Source organism: Miniopterus natalensis, chromosome 8 (assembly GCF_054644295.1).
Source record: "Miniopterus natalensis isolate mMinNat1 chromosome 8, mMinNat1.hap1, whole genome shotgun sequence".
In the NCBI taxonomy this organism is placed as follows: Eukaryota; Metazoa; Chordata; class Mammalia; order Chiroptera; family Miniopteridae; genus Miniopterus; species Miniopterus natalensis.
This window is the reverse complement of record NC_142088.1, coordinates 49,519,103-49,533,841: the sequence shown is the minus strand read 5'-3', so window position 1 is coordinate 49,533,841 and position 14,739 is coordinate 49,519,103. Positions and strand designations below refer to the sequence as shown.

The following is a 14,739-nucleotide window of genomic DNA, read 5'->3' as shown; positions in this document are numbered from 1 at the left end:
GAAATACAATGAACCACTTCAAGTCTAGATTAAAGGAAATGGCTGGCTTCTAAGGCGAGGCCCTACCATAGGGTTCATTTACGCTCTCCGCCTTTTTCAGATTGTGCTAAGCCACAGCCGTGACCACTACTTGAAAAACTAGGGTCTAATTAATGAGGAGATTTGCCTTCTCTGCCTATTCCTGTCAACCTTATTTCAATTCATGGGGTCAGTCGTTAGACTCAAAGTCGGCTGACTCCATCCTTCCCCTTTCCTAGAAATCATATGCCTATTGTTAAGATGCTGGATCATTAAAAGTCAGAAACACGGAGCATCAGGGCTGCCTACTGTAGACGCCTCTTCTTCCAGCTCATGAGGCTGGATGAGCTCATCCTAATTACACAGAAAACTGAAGGTCAGTGCATCAAATTAATGCAGCAGCATATTTCAAAGGGGCGTATGACCTCCCCTCCTTATTACAATTTGGTCAGCGAAAATGGTTCTCTCCTCCCTGCTGCCAATATTGTCAACAGGCATTCAGCAGAGAACAATTGGGAGTATTGAAACATGTAATTAAGTACTGCTTAAAACTACTCTATTCTAATTAATAGAGCCAATTTGCACAATATGTAATCTTTTCAGTTCTTTAGTCCAGTCCAGTGGGCTTCAGTGAGCAGCTCTAATCTCTTCAGGCTCAGCAAAGAAAAGCTATTTTCTAACTCTACTCTCCTTTTAAGAGTAGGGGCTAAATGCCAACCAGTATTTTGCAAGTTAACTCTGCTGGCGTCAAATCTGGGATTCTGGCAAACTGCGAGCTGCTGCTGGGTTTCCAGCCAAAGCTCGACCAGGGACAAACGTAAGCAATATGCTGACATTGTGCAAGACAGAAACTGGGTGACACGTAAGATCTGGTTTTTAATAAAATGGAGGTAGTTTTGAAACCAAAGATCAAGTTAAAAATTCCATCATTTTTCTAAAGCTACAATTTTAGCAAATCTGCGAAGGAAACACACCTTTGCATTTGTTCGTTGTCTTATCCAAAATTGCCTTCGTGGAGACTATTTTCCCGTATCTGAAAGACAAAAAGGAAAAGAAAAGTTATAATCAAGGAGCCCTTATTAATGTCCAGAGAGCACACATTCTTTTCAAACATCTGCAAACTTTAAAGTACAAAATGTTCTTTACTAGGGGGCAGGAAATGAGAACTCTAAACTCAAAACTGAAGTTAAAAAAGGGAATGGCTAGGCCTATTGGAATCTTTGGATTATAGTTTGATGTTTAGCTTTGAGGAGTGAAGGTACTTTCCTGACAATCCTGAGACTAAAAAAAAAGTGGAATGTAAGCTCTTCAAAAAAATATGTCTGCCCTGGCTGGGTGGCTCAGTTGGTTGGAACATCCTTTGGTACAGCAAAAGGTGGTGGGTTCGATTCCCAGTCAGGGCACATATCCGGGTTGCAAGTTGGGGCATACATGGAGGCAACTGATCAATATTTCTCTCTTCCCCTCTCTAAAATCAGTAAAAATAATAAAAATAAAATTAATAAATAATTTCTTCTAGTAACACAATGTCTGTGGTCGAATATAAAACTTAATGTAAGGCCACAGAATTATAAAGGAAAGTACTATGATCCACACAGCCTTTAAAACTGGTCATGAGGGGAAAAACTGCCTGCATTGTACCCATTCGTTTTGGTTGCATGCTCTAGATCATCACAGAAAGGTGAATGTGCAGGTGTATGTTTAACACATTTGATGAATTTAAAACAGCTCTTTTTATACAAAAGATTTTGATGACCGTTAATAAATGTTTATTCACACTTCTTTTAACTCAGTAATAATAGTATACTTGCTAATGTGCATGTATGCACGTGTGTACAAGAAATGGACAATCAAGAATAGAAAAAAATGAATGAGGAATTAAGCATTAATTTTATATGGTTTTTTAAAATGAGAAATGTGTTCAAATTCCTTAATGTACAACCGAAGTTGGGGAAAAGAAGGGAAAAATTCAGAACATTAAAATTTAGTCCACTGCTACTGGAAATGAAATGGCAGTATTGTTTAAATATATGTACTAATTCTAGACCCTTTTACAGTGACCAGAGAGCAATGTAAACAACTGCTATCTATGTTTATCTTCTAGAAACTGAGGAGGGAAAAAAGCTTTAAGAAATAATTCTTAAAATTTATGGGGACTTTGGGAAATGCACATAGCTTACTTCATGTATCTGAAACTCATTTCCTGATTTATACAGGGTGAGCTCCAAAATTTTACACACATACATATATAAATATGTATTTACATATACATATTTTAAATTTTCACATTTTCTCTAATACTGCTTTCTCATGATTGATTTTGAGGACTAAAGAGTCTTAAAAGTTTTAGAAAATGAAAACTATCTGTGTAGCATTTAAAACCATTTTGAGTATTGTAGGTTTCTATTTCAGGCACTGAAGAAGCTTAAGTATATTTATCCAGATAAAACAACTGGCTTAAGCCACCTCTCTCCCTCAGTTAAATTTCTCTGTGTAATCATGTAATCAAATGATTACTAAGTAGGCATGAAAGTAAAGGCAACTTAAGATTCAAATGACAATCACATCCAAGAGGCATAATGCTGCACAAACACCTTTAATTCCCTGTAGAGATTCTGAGTATTTATAACAACATTAACACAGGTCACTGAGCTTACAAAAAAAAATAATAATAATTAAAAAAAATCTGCAAACCAGAAAAATACACACCACGATTTAAAGACCACCTTTTTTTAGCAACCATTTATCTACCTAGGTTATTTACATGCTTGATATTTACCAGCACTCTATCATTTGTACAGGTTTTAGCTGAAATGCTTTCAGATTGCATTTTTGCTTTATACCTTTCCAAAAGTAAAGAAGAAAGTTGGTATAACTCCAATTTAGGATAAGGGATTGAGGGTCACAAAGATTAAGAGACTTGGCTTGAAGTCACAGAGTTCATGCTCTTTTGTAAACCAAACAGAAAAAAGGAAATTTAGAGGTCAGGGGCTGGCCTTCTACCTTTGGGCTGTGCTCCCCACATTAATGATGGGAAAGATGATGACGTCGCGAGAGGGAGGTGTGGGAAGTGGGCAAACAGAAAAGGCCCTGGCAGCACGGATGCTCAGCCCGCGCCACTCCCTTCTGGTTGGGTTCTCTTTGCTCTCTCTGCTACACTGGACACTACTCTTCACTTCCACATCTAAGTGACAGCACCTTGCTCTGCCTCTGCTCTCTCCTGGGCCTCACCCACCTCTGGGCACTCTGTCAGTGGCTCTTGGCCCCTTCAGCTTCCTCCTCTCCCTCCTTAACCAAGTGCTTTCATCACGTTTAATATTCAGTCCTCAACCCTTCCTAATCCTAGCACGTTTATCTAATGACATGGTGGTAATTAATGCATCTTTGTCAACGATGCCCATCCCTCCTTCCTAGGTTTCCTCCGCCCCAAGTCCCATCCAAGTCTGTTCGCTTCGATAGTAGACACTAAAATAGGAATGAAACAGGGATTAGCATGGCGCCTGCACATGGGTGACAGGCAAATTCGTGAAACATTCCATATTTTAAAAAAGAAAAAAATCCCATGAAAGTTTTAATCTCTTCCTCTTTTAACTTAAACACAGTAGAATCTTATTAATAAGATACTTATCTAGTTAAATGTCACTTCGTGCCCACTATTTTCTGAATCCCATCCCAAAGAACTCCAAACACATCTTTTCCTGTCCCCCCTTCACGTCCCTTTTTTCACTCGACGGCACAGCAACACTGTCCATCTTTCCACCTGCGTGAGGTCCGCGAGACATCAGCTCGGCCATTCCCGAATCCAGTCAGTCAGTAACTCTTCTGGGTCTTGCCCCCCACGTGTCTAATATTCACTCCTTCCCTTCACGGTGCCTAGCTGTCTGCAAAGAGCACACGGTGGTTCTCCTTGGCCCCAGGCTTCGGTCCTTCCAGTGCTTTCTGCTGCATTCATCTACTTTAAACATGCCCCTCATTCTACCCATGCTTAAATTTGAAGAACTAGTTCAAACATCATCCTTCCATGAAACCATCCCTAAACTCCTTAACCACTTAGTTGGCCACTTCATAGGAAACCAGAAAGGGGATCACATTTACTCAGCTCCATGCTCCACGCACTATGCCAGGCTCTTCAAATGCATGATCTTATTTCATTAACTTTACAATAATCTTATGAGGTAGGTGCTGTTATTCCCATTTCTGCAAACAAGAAAACAAATGTTCATAGATGTTTTGAATCTAAGATCTTCCCTAAAACCCCCAAACTCAAAACCGAATTCTGTTTAAGTTCTGACTGCAATTTATCTATAATATAATGTCGAGAAACAATGTTGCCTTTATACACCCAGAGTATGAAAAGAGAGGAAGGAATAGAGATTTCTTCTATTGTGGTATTGGAATACATTTACTTTTCAAGTTGTTTTTGTTTTAAACACGAGAAATAAACATGTAGTTCATGGCTGAAAGAGGGATAAATGTGCATGTGTGGGGGGGAGCATAGGAGAAAAAACAGTTCTGAAATTTATCAGTTTTGCTTTCTACTGCGGTTTTCATCGTGATTTGTGGGTTAAGACTGAAAGACCATGACTTCCCAGAAAGTTAGAAGACAGTTTTCACTCTGCCTGTGGGACTACTGCCTACTGGCCTCCCTGCAATCTAGTGAATCAGGAAGATGCTTATCTGCAGTTACTAAGGGGTGTTGAAGGGTTTCCCTCTTCTAAAATATCTGCTTTTTAGCAGATACACCACTCACAGCACAATAAACGCTCATTAAAATACAGACTCCCGCCTGGCTGGCGTGGCTCAACGTCTGAGCATTGACCTATGTTCAGGGCACATGCCAGGGTTTCAGGCTCCATCCCCAGTGGGCGGTGTGCAGGAGGAAGCCGATCAATGACCCTCTCATCACTGATGTTTCTCTCTCTCTCTCTCCCTCTCCCCTTCCTCTCTCTGAAATCAATAAAGACATTAAAAAAAAATACAGACTCCTGGAAGACATAAAACTTTAAATCATTCAGGCTCTGCCTAGGTAAGCTACTCAGAGGATGACGCTGCCACCATGTTGTGGGAATAGAGTACAGAACAAGTACTTTTGATGGTATGAGAAATGATCTAGAATATAGAGAAGAGCTGTCTATCAAATGGCACCTCGAGGAATGGAGAAGAGGTGGCAGGGTTCAGAGAGGTCACCATTTCCCTCTACCAGTTCTAGTGCAGTAAGATTTAAAAGAAAAAAATTTTTTAAGCCACAAGGCCTTCTATATATATATATATATATTTTAAATATATCTTTATTGACTTCAGAGACAGGAAAGGAGAGGGAGAGAGAGAGATAGAAACATCAATGATGAGGGAGTCATTGATCGAGCCTGCAACCCAGGCATGTGCCCTGACCGGGAATCGAACCCCGATCGCCTGGATCCCAGGTCGACGCTCAACCACTGAACCACGCCCGGCCGGGCAAGGCCTTCTATTTATTTATTTATTTTAATCCTCACCTGAGGATATTTTTTTCCCATTGCTTTTCAGAGAGAGTGGAAGGGGGAGAGAGAGAGACAAATCGATTGGCTGCCTCCTGCGCACCCTGGCCTGGGCATATCCTTGACTGGAATCAAACCTGAGACCCTTCTGTCAGCAGGCCAACACTCTAACCACTGAGCCAAACTGGTTAGGGGAGTGCAGTAAGATTTAATAATGGGGGGTCAAGGGATGGGAGAGAGGAGCAGGAGCCGTTATATATGGCTAGCAGTTAGTCTAATTCTATTGTTGATCATCAGTGCCTGTGAGGGTAACAGATATCTGGGTAAAAATTCATAAAGCAATCAGATTTTCACTCCCTCTCATTCCTCTCTGCAGCTTACTTTGTAAACAACAAAACCACTAAGTAACAGTGATATACAATGTATTGGGAGAAATAGGTCTCCTGACGGAAGGACTCACACTCCCAGAACACCAAGGAGATGCACGCCCAAGAAGACAAGCTGCAGAATTTTATGGGGAAAATGTGACTACAAAGATTCTTTGGGCTTTACTCAGCTTCAAAGTAAGAAGGCTCAGACCACAGCCCTGACTACCTAGATTCCTAGAATATGATATTCTTTGCTAAGAGTAGATAATCCACTCCAGAGAAAGCTCTGACAGTGAAAAGATAAAGAGTAACTAAGAGATTTGACTACAGAATAATTACAATTTCAAAGGGAGAGGGTAACAAGTAAAAATTCACCTTTCAACCTACTGGCCCAGGAGGACTTGGCTGATAAAAACCTTTGCTATGAATCTACCAAACTTTCTTTTGTTTGCAACACAGCTTAAGTCCTCTCCCCCACCCCATTTTCATTTATAGCTCTTCTTTCATCTCCTGTAACATAAAATCTAAGTCTATTTTAATTTTCACTTAGTAAATAAAGCTTAATTTTCTCTACCCCATCATTTAGTTTCTCCTAAATGCTACCTTTTAATTCTACCTGTTAGTGTATCTTAATTACACAAAAAAGTGCAAACTTATTGTAATTAGAAGACACAGAAAAATAGGTTGAAATATAAAAATCACCTGAAGTCCTGAATATGAATGTTAAACATATTGGTGCAAATCGTTATAGATTTTGTGCAATGTGAGCATACATGCGTGTGCACGTGTGCGTGTCCGCACATACACAGTCCTCTATCAGGGAACCTGCAGCTTCTGAACATTCCCAGTTACAAGCCAAGGCTCTGAGAGTGGCGTCTACTCCACCCACCACCAATAGATGGCGATAATGGTCGATAAGTAATTTTAATATTGGTCATTCCAATGGTAAATTCATTTAAGGCACCATGGAGTCATCTGCAGTATTTGTGTTAGTTTTAGAATATTTTAGGAACCTTATTAAACCTGAAAAAGTGTAAGTGTGTGGAAAACAACAGTAAGAAGTGTATACTTATAAACAAAAAAGACTGTAAGTCTGAAAGAGGGTAGTACTGCTCATGCATATAGGATTGGTCTTACTTGTTTTAATAGCTGAACTGCCGCTGAAGGACAAAGAGGAACTCACGCATCTTGCGAGAGATGCTGTGCCTATCCGTGCAAATGACAACAGCAAGAAGGAGAGATGGGGGTTGAAATGAGAAAAAACAAAACAAAACTTCTGTGTGTGTGGCTATCAGATCAGCATCAACAAGGAAGAGCCCAGGCATGACCTAGTGAGTTAATTCAGGGGAATAAGTAACAGCTTACATTTATACAGCTTTTATTTGATGCCAGGCATTGTTCTAAGTGAGTAATTTGTTTTGATTTTCATAACAACCTTTTGAGTAGGTACAGTGTGACTCCCACTATGTCGATGTGAAACTGAGGAGCAGAGTGAGTATGGGACCTACTAAAGCAGCAAAAATGGGGAGCAGGAAGTCTGCTTTGGCCAACAATGTTGACCGACAGCTGCAGAAACTTTGGTCACCAAACACAGATCGTTCCAAAGGTTCAAAGCAATTCCCACCTTGACTCGGTACAGCTCCAAACTTGTGAGAAGATGAGAGCAGACTCAAACTGCTACAGCAGCTAAGACAGATGGTGATTCCATTCAGAAAGGAGTTACCTGACTTTCTGGTTAGACAACACTGGTCTGTTTAGAATAAGAAGCCCACCAGCCCTGGCCGGTTTGGCTCCGTGGTTAGAGTGTTGGCCCTAGGACTGAAGGGTCCTGGGTTCGATTCCAGCCAAGAGCACATACCTTGGTTGCAGGCTTGGGCCCCAGCCCCAGTCAGGGGGTGTGCTAGAGGCAACCAGTTGATGTGTCTCTTATACACTGGTGCCTCTATGTTTATGTGTGTGTGTGTGTGTCTCCCCACCCGTCCTTCCACTCTCTCTGAAAAGCAATCGAAAAAATATCCTCAAGTGAGGATTAAAAAAAAGAAACTCACCAACAGAACATATAAACAGTATCAGGAAGGAGGCAGCACAGATGGCTCTCAAGCTTAGAAGGAGTAACCCATGTATCTATTTGGGAATGAATTTGGGGACTCAAAGCCAAAACCCCTCTTGCTATTTTAGACTTGTTGAGGGGAAAGAAAAAATAATACACATAAGTATACACCCACACAAACATGATACTATACATGTAATTTTCTAACTTGCTTTTTCTGCTGCTTTATTTTTTACATAGCCTCCCAGGAACAGGGGATTTCCTAAAATTTGCTTTCGCTCTTCTAATGGAGTTTGAACTGGGAAAGGAAAGAAAGTATAGATTTCGTACATCTATTTTGCTAATAGAAAAGTTTGTTGGAGAATAAAAAAATAATCAAAGAATAGAAAAAATAACTTATCCCTGTATTCTGAATCCTCACTACTTTCAATAGTTCTGCTGGTTATATTTACTTTATTTACTTGGTACAGGAAGTGGTAAACATCTAAAGATGAAATATAAGATATGTAAATTTTAAAATTAGGAAATCAATACCAAACAGATTTTATAAAGCTTTATTTTTTTTGGCCCTGAAGGTTTTCAATGCTTCTATAAGACTAAATATTAAAGGTATAGAAAGATAGTCCAGTTTTCATTCCAGCAGTTTTGGTTTAACTCTCCAATTTGGTAACTGCCCGTTCCACTTGTATTGATTAGCTGGGTGTGTCTGTGAATCGATGGCTCCTGATACCTGGGATGGAACAGGAAGCAACATCTTATGCAACTGGACTGGAGCCAGGGCTTGAAGGAGGAAAATAGTTGGCAGGAAAGGCTGCCACAGCCCTAAAGGTCAGAAACAAACCTGGTGCTGAAGGTGAATGAAACACAGGAAACACAAGTATAGTCAAGAAGGAGATCAGACCAAGAAATCAACCCACAAATATTTATAGCATGTTTCCAGCATGCCCTTCACCATACGAGGCCTATGAAAAATATTTAACACCTTGTTGACCGGTCACGAGTATGCACGTGTTTCCGTGTCCAAACATTACTGACCGGTCATGAGATAACTGGTGTCAGCACTTACATTAATTAAAGCAATTTTAAACACCTGCTGATCAGTCACGATGGAAAAGTAGAGGGCCGCATGGGTGAGTTCTGGCTCAAAATAGGTCAGCAATAGATGGTTTTAAGATGTCATTACAATCTGCTGGGGGATGTAGGAATTTTTAATATTAAAAAATAACTAATAATATTGTGATCTTGTATGGTGAATGCCAAATAAAGGGGGCAGAAACAGAGAATGAAGGTCAAGTTCAGCAAGAAAGACTCTGGGGAAAGTAGAAAGTCAGGTGGGCTATGGAGGAAAATAAACAGAAGAATCTAGCTAATGCCACGTGTGTGTGGGAGGAGGAGTGGAGGCCGAGTCTGAAAAGGTCCTTACAGGAAAAGGAGTCAGGAAAGAATGTGGTAGAAATTTTGCAACTGCAGAATAATATAATGAAAGCAAAATTTTAGTAAGATTAATGAAAATCTTATGGCCAGAATTAGCTGAGATCCGTCACATTTTATTATTGTTGTTGTTTTTTATCTTTGACTCAAGCAATGACACTCAAGTTCAAAAAATTAAAATGAGGAAATGACAAGAGCCAGGAGGTAAATGGGAAAATTCTAAAGGAAAGAAAGAAAAAAAATTAGGACAGCGGCCTTCTTTGAAGTAGCCTTAAGTGCCTAACTAGACTTCTGAGAAAAACCATTCAGGGTATTTGTGCTCTGAAAAGCCAGTGGCTTGTCTCTGTCGATGCAGAGAAGATGGAGAACAGGAGCCACCACCACCAGGGTTCACTCTTCTGAAATGTCCTGGAAAGGACAGTGAATTTCAGCCCCAGTTATAGACCTGGGGCTTGCAGATGAGAGATGACTCAGCAGAAGCTCAGACCATCCTCAAGCAGAATCACCCTCAGTTAGATTGGCTGCCCTATAGCATGTGAGCTGGTGAAGAATAAATTACAGAAGCTTTGGGATAAAGTTTCACATTTTTCAAGAGAAAAGTTATACGTCTACATATCTGATTTTTCAAAGTATTAAAATTTTAAGATAAACACATCCTTTCAGAATACAAATAAAATTGGTAACTTGTGCCCAGATTTAGGGATTAATAAATAACCTCTTCTGACTAAATTTATAACCATTCCTGCTAATTCGCCATCTCAACATTTCTGGGTGGCATAGCTAATCTATTATAAATGCTATACAAAAGTAACAATTGATGCTGTTTGTTGGATATATACCTTGAACTAAATAATTCATATGGAATGTACATGAAAACTGCCCCATTAAAATGGCTAAGGTGCATTTTTGCCATATTCTGTGAAAAACTTATACTTCTCTTCCAAATACAAAGCACTCCGGAAAGCACTTGATTTATTACATAGATTTGCTATTATAGTTTAGTATCAGGTCTATTATGGTCTGCAATCAAAGTAAAGTAGCTTTACACTATTTTGTGGTCTTTTAACAGCACATAGCACAAAGGGTCATTTACATCATCTTATGACACTATTTTTGCCACCAGTCACTGTACCGCAGCACTTACAGATGCAGTCAGGGGGCCAGGCCCAGATTAGAGCTCTTAAATATGATATGCCAGAGGAAAATAACACATCCTGAAAACAGAACTCAGAAGCCTGCAAGTAAAATGTAGATTATCTATCACAAAAATGAATCCCTAGAAGCCTCAAACACTGATTGCTGTTTAACTTTTAAACAAAAGCAATTTGATTATGGAAAGTGTGGTCTTTTATTTCTGAATTAAATTTATGAACTGACAATGATTGAACATTTCTTAAATTCTCTTCCTCTCCTACCAAAACCTGTAATGTGTTTTCTTTGCTCTGATAATCTCAGCTCCATGTTTATCTAGCATTTCACTTTACTGCTCATTAGGGAGACAATGTTATACAGGGAGGAAGATAGACTTGCAACCAAAGACCTATCCTCAAGTGCTCACTTGGCCAATGACCAGCTGTGACGCTGGCGTAGTTGTCTGGTCTCAGTAACCCATTCTGTGAAGTGGCACAATAACACCTACCTCACAGGACTACTGTTAAGAGACTAGCACAGTGCGCACATAATAGATATTCAGTAACTAATAAATGTTGTCCTTTTTTCCCCACGCCCCTCCAAGTAATGGTCCTTCTAATTCTTACCACATGAGAGCACTAAACGAGGCTACCTCATTACCTTAATATAGGCGTGGTCCTATGTTACATAAGAAAGGCATTCCTACCATTTTACGGTTAATTTTCAGCACAGTTCTTTGCATATTGTAACCACTCAATATATATTAATTGGATGAATGAAACATACACATGTAAGGGATTCCTTCCCCTCCCCCAAGGAAATGCTTGGTGTGGAGAATTAAGAGAGGTTGGCAGCGACAGGGAGAAGGGAAATACTACATCTTGCCTTGGAAAATGGACATGGCCCTGTATTTTATCCCGACTCAGTTATAGAAATACATGAGGGAACCATGATAACTTAAGATTTTAACATGGAATTAACAATTAGTAATATCAATAAGAAAACTATAAAAGGTTGGGGGACAAACCCAAAAACCTTAGAAGAGTTTTTGTTTGTAGATTGCTTTTCAAGTATCTCTAAATTTGTTCTTTTAAAAGAAATCAAAACTGGAAATCTTTTACTTATACACACACACACACACACACACACACACACACACACACCCCCAAAAGACTGTCAGAGTCTGTAGAAACTGAATGCATTAAACTCCAACACTGAAAACCATAAATGACTGCTTCATTCAAAACAAGAAGAGCGTGACAGAGGGTAAAAGTAAACATGCTCTCTGAAGCAAAACAGAGTTATCTGAAACTATTAAAACAGAGTTGCAAATTACCTAGAAATGTCTCTTGATTCTAACACAAGCTAAATAGGCAGGAGTCAAACTGGACATTTCCTAGACTGAACACTAATGTTGGCTTTGATCCAAAACAGCACCAGTGTATTGATTTCCAAATGCAGTCAGCCCATTCTTTTCTGAAGTAATAAATCCTGACTGCCCCCACGACCTTGAAGCGCCAGTTTGAAGAACAGACTGGAAAGGAAAATATCTATTTTAGTCACTTCAGCTCTAAGAAATCTGGGGATATATTTATTATAAATGCATCACTAGTCAAAAAATACAGTTGGACTATATAAGCAAGGGAATGCTAAGGTAGCCTGCCAGCACAGTTGATGTTTCTAAACTTAGATATTTTGTTCAAAGGTCACTCGTGACAATGGTCACAGCTCTAAGAATGGATCAGATGGAAACAGATACACAGGGCTCCCACACTGGTCTCCTACTGATTTTTGCCTCTGAATAAGACTGTCCTTAGACACTACAGATAAAGATAAGCAATCGCTCCAAAGACAGAGTAATGCAGCTCTAAAAATCTATAATAACACTTAAGAAAATCAGAGGGGAGTTATCTTTATGTGTAAGAACAGAACAGAAGACAACCAAATGTTGGAAGTAACTTTAGTATCAGTTTTGCAAAATTACCATATCCCAAACGAAAGTAATAGGCCTCGCTCTTAAGCTAGCTTGAGTTCACTCCAGTCCCCAGGTGTTCTCATCTCCCTTGCAAATAAGGGGACTGTGAAGGGAGGTCAGGGCTAAAAGTGCTTCTTATTTACATGACCTGGTCAGGTGAGGAAGACAGGTCCGCTTGGGAATACTGCCTAATAGATTTTGATCAGAGTTAAGTAAAAATCATCAGTTGCTCATGGAGGCTATCTGGAGAGAGGGCACGCGGTTTGCACGAGGGGTGACTGGTTAAAGAAGTGACTGAGCTAAAGTCTGTTGGTCAGCGTGGTCACGGTCAGCAGGGAGAAAAGCTTCTGGTGACACTCCACAAGGCTCTGCTCTTGGCCAGCACTTTTTAACAGTTAAACAATGACATAAGTCAGGTAACTGATAGCACACTTATTAAATACATAAATGTCCCAAAGCTGGGGGGGGATGGTGAATGTAAAATGTCAGAATTAATACTTTAAAATGATTTCAACGGGCTAGAATGAATACTTGGCCACAGCCAACACTATAATATTTAACAGGAAAAACGTACGTATGTGTTCCAAGAGGGGAAAAATCAACTATACAAATTTAGGGACAGCCTTGGCTTATTCGCATAAAAATACCTGGGCATTCTGATTAGGAACAAGTTCAAGTTCTACAAAGAAAATAAACACCAAAACCAAAACCAACCAACCAAACAAAAACACCAGACTTAGGTTTACACCAAGAAAAACACATGATCTGGATCACAGAAAGGAATTATGCTCTTGGGGAGTCTTTGCTCAACATTCTCGGCACCCACCATTATGGACTTAATTGTGTCCCCCAAAGGACCCATGGAAGTCCTAAGCCCCTGTACCTGTGAATGTGATCTTATAAAATAGGTCTTTGTAGATCTAATCAAGTTAAGATGAGCTCATTCGGTTAGGCCCTGATCCAAGGTAGACAGGTGTCCTCACAAGAGAGATATATGGACACAGAGATGCGACAGGTGATGACTCAGGTAGAGAGATCCAGCTGCAAGCCAGCATATTAAGGACTGCCAGCGAGCCGCCAGAAGCTAGGAAGAAGCAAGGAAGGGTGCTCCTCTGACGCCCCAATTTTGGACTTCTAGCCTCCAGTACATTTCTGTTGTTTTAAGGCCCCCAGTTTGTGGTACTGTGTTATAGTAGCCCCAGGGAACTCAGAGCTCCCGCTTGCAGGCATGTCCTTACACAAGTCCTCACGTCGCTCTGTTCCACCATAACCTCCTGACCTTTAAGATGTTATTTCACCTGAGAAGTTCAGTGTCATCCTGCAAGGCTCAGTTTTGTGGGGCTCTCCAGCAGCAAGCCTTTCCTGACCTTCCCTGGCACAGCCACGAGCTGCCTCTGCACTGTGCCCATGGCAGCCTGTGCCCGCTGAACAAGGTGCAACGCCGGCAACTGCCACGCTCCCTGCATGTCTGCGTCCCTGTAACATGTGCGCCCTTGGCTTGCTTTCCTCTGTATCGGGTCGCAGGGCGGTGCCTGACAAATAGTAAATTGACAAAATTCAGAAGAAAGGAGTAGAGGAAAAATAAATGAATCACGATAGCCTGCTTTCACACTGAGTGCTCTCTACATGGAACACATTTGTTCTAAATATCTCTTTTTTCCCAGTCTGAGATCTTTCAGAATACAGTGAGCACCACTGACGAAAACCTAGAAATCATAACCCCTGAGGAAGTAATGGCTGATGGAGTTTGCTGCCCCGGGGAGTGTTCGAGCACAGTCAGGAGACCTTCTGGGCCTGGGTCATTTATGCTGCTACAGAGAAGTATCTCACAAAACTGACCGAGGAGGAAATGATCACCAGTCCATTAGTGGTCAACAGGAAAATGAGTGCAGTGCATTTTTCAAAAAGCTAAATTCACTCTAAGATTATGTACTTCTCACATTTTTGTTATTAAAATGGCGCCTTTATAAATAGTGATGAAAGATGATGGTCATTTTGGTTGGTGTCCTTTGACAAAACAAAATCTTCATTTTAGACTAGATCCATATCTCTATTTTTGTTTAGTGTACTGGTCCTTAAAATCCAAGAATGTGAGACTTACTAAAACATGACAGGTTGGTGGGTAGTAGGTTGGGATCCCTGCTTTGAAAGGGGGACTGGACTGGATGATCAATAAGATTAATGTCATAAGGATAATGGTTACGTGGACAGAATGACTGGGTAAAGAAAAAATGGCAAAAACATTAAAAAAAAAAATCACACTTCACAGCATTCCATTTATTTTAATGT

At 40.3% G+C, this 14,739-nt stretch overlaps 1 protein-coding gene and 1 non-coding gene across 5 annotated transcripts in view; one reads left to right on the top strand and one right to left on the bottom strand.

Moving 5' to 3' along the window:
- RBMS1 (RNA binding motif single stranded interacting protein 1) overlaps positions 1 to 14,739 on the bottom strand; it is a 202,386-nt gene that overhangs the window by 41,814 nt on the left and 145,833 nt on the right. For all 4 annotated transcript variants that reach the window (XM_016195627.2, XM_016195763.2, XM_016195835.2 and 1 more), the window contains exon 3: positions 993 to 1,051. In XM_016195627.2, the coding sequence (XP_016051113.1) occupies positions 993 to 1,051 (59 nt within the window). The remainder of the gene's footprint in view (positions 1 to 992; positions 1,052 to 14,739) is intronic.
- Positions 3,461 to 3,563, top strand: LOC148092619 (U6 spliceosomal RNA). Its single transcript, XR_015714973.1, has one exon. It is a non-coding gene; the product is annotated as a U6 spliceosomal RNA (small nuclear RNA).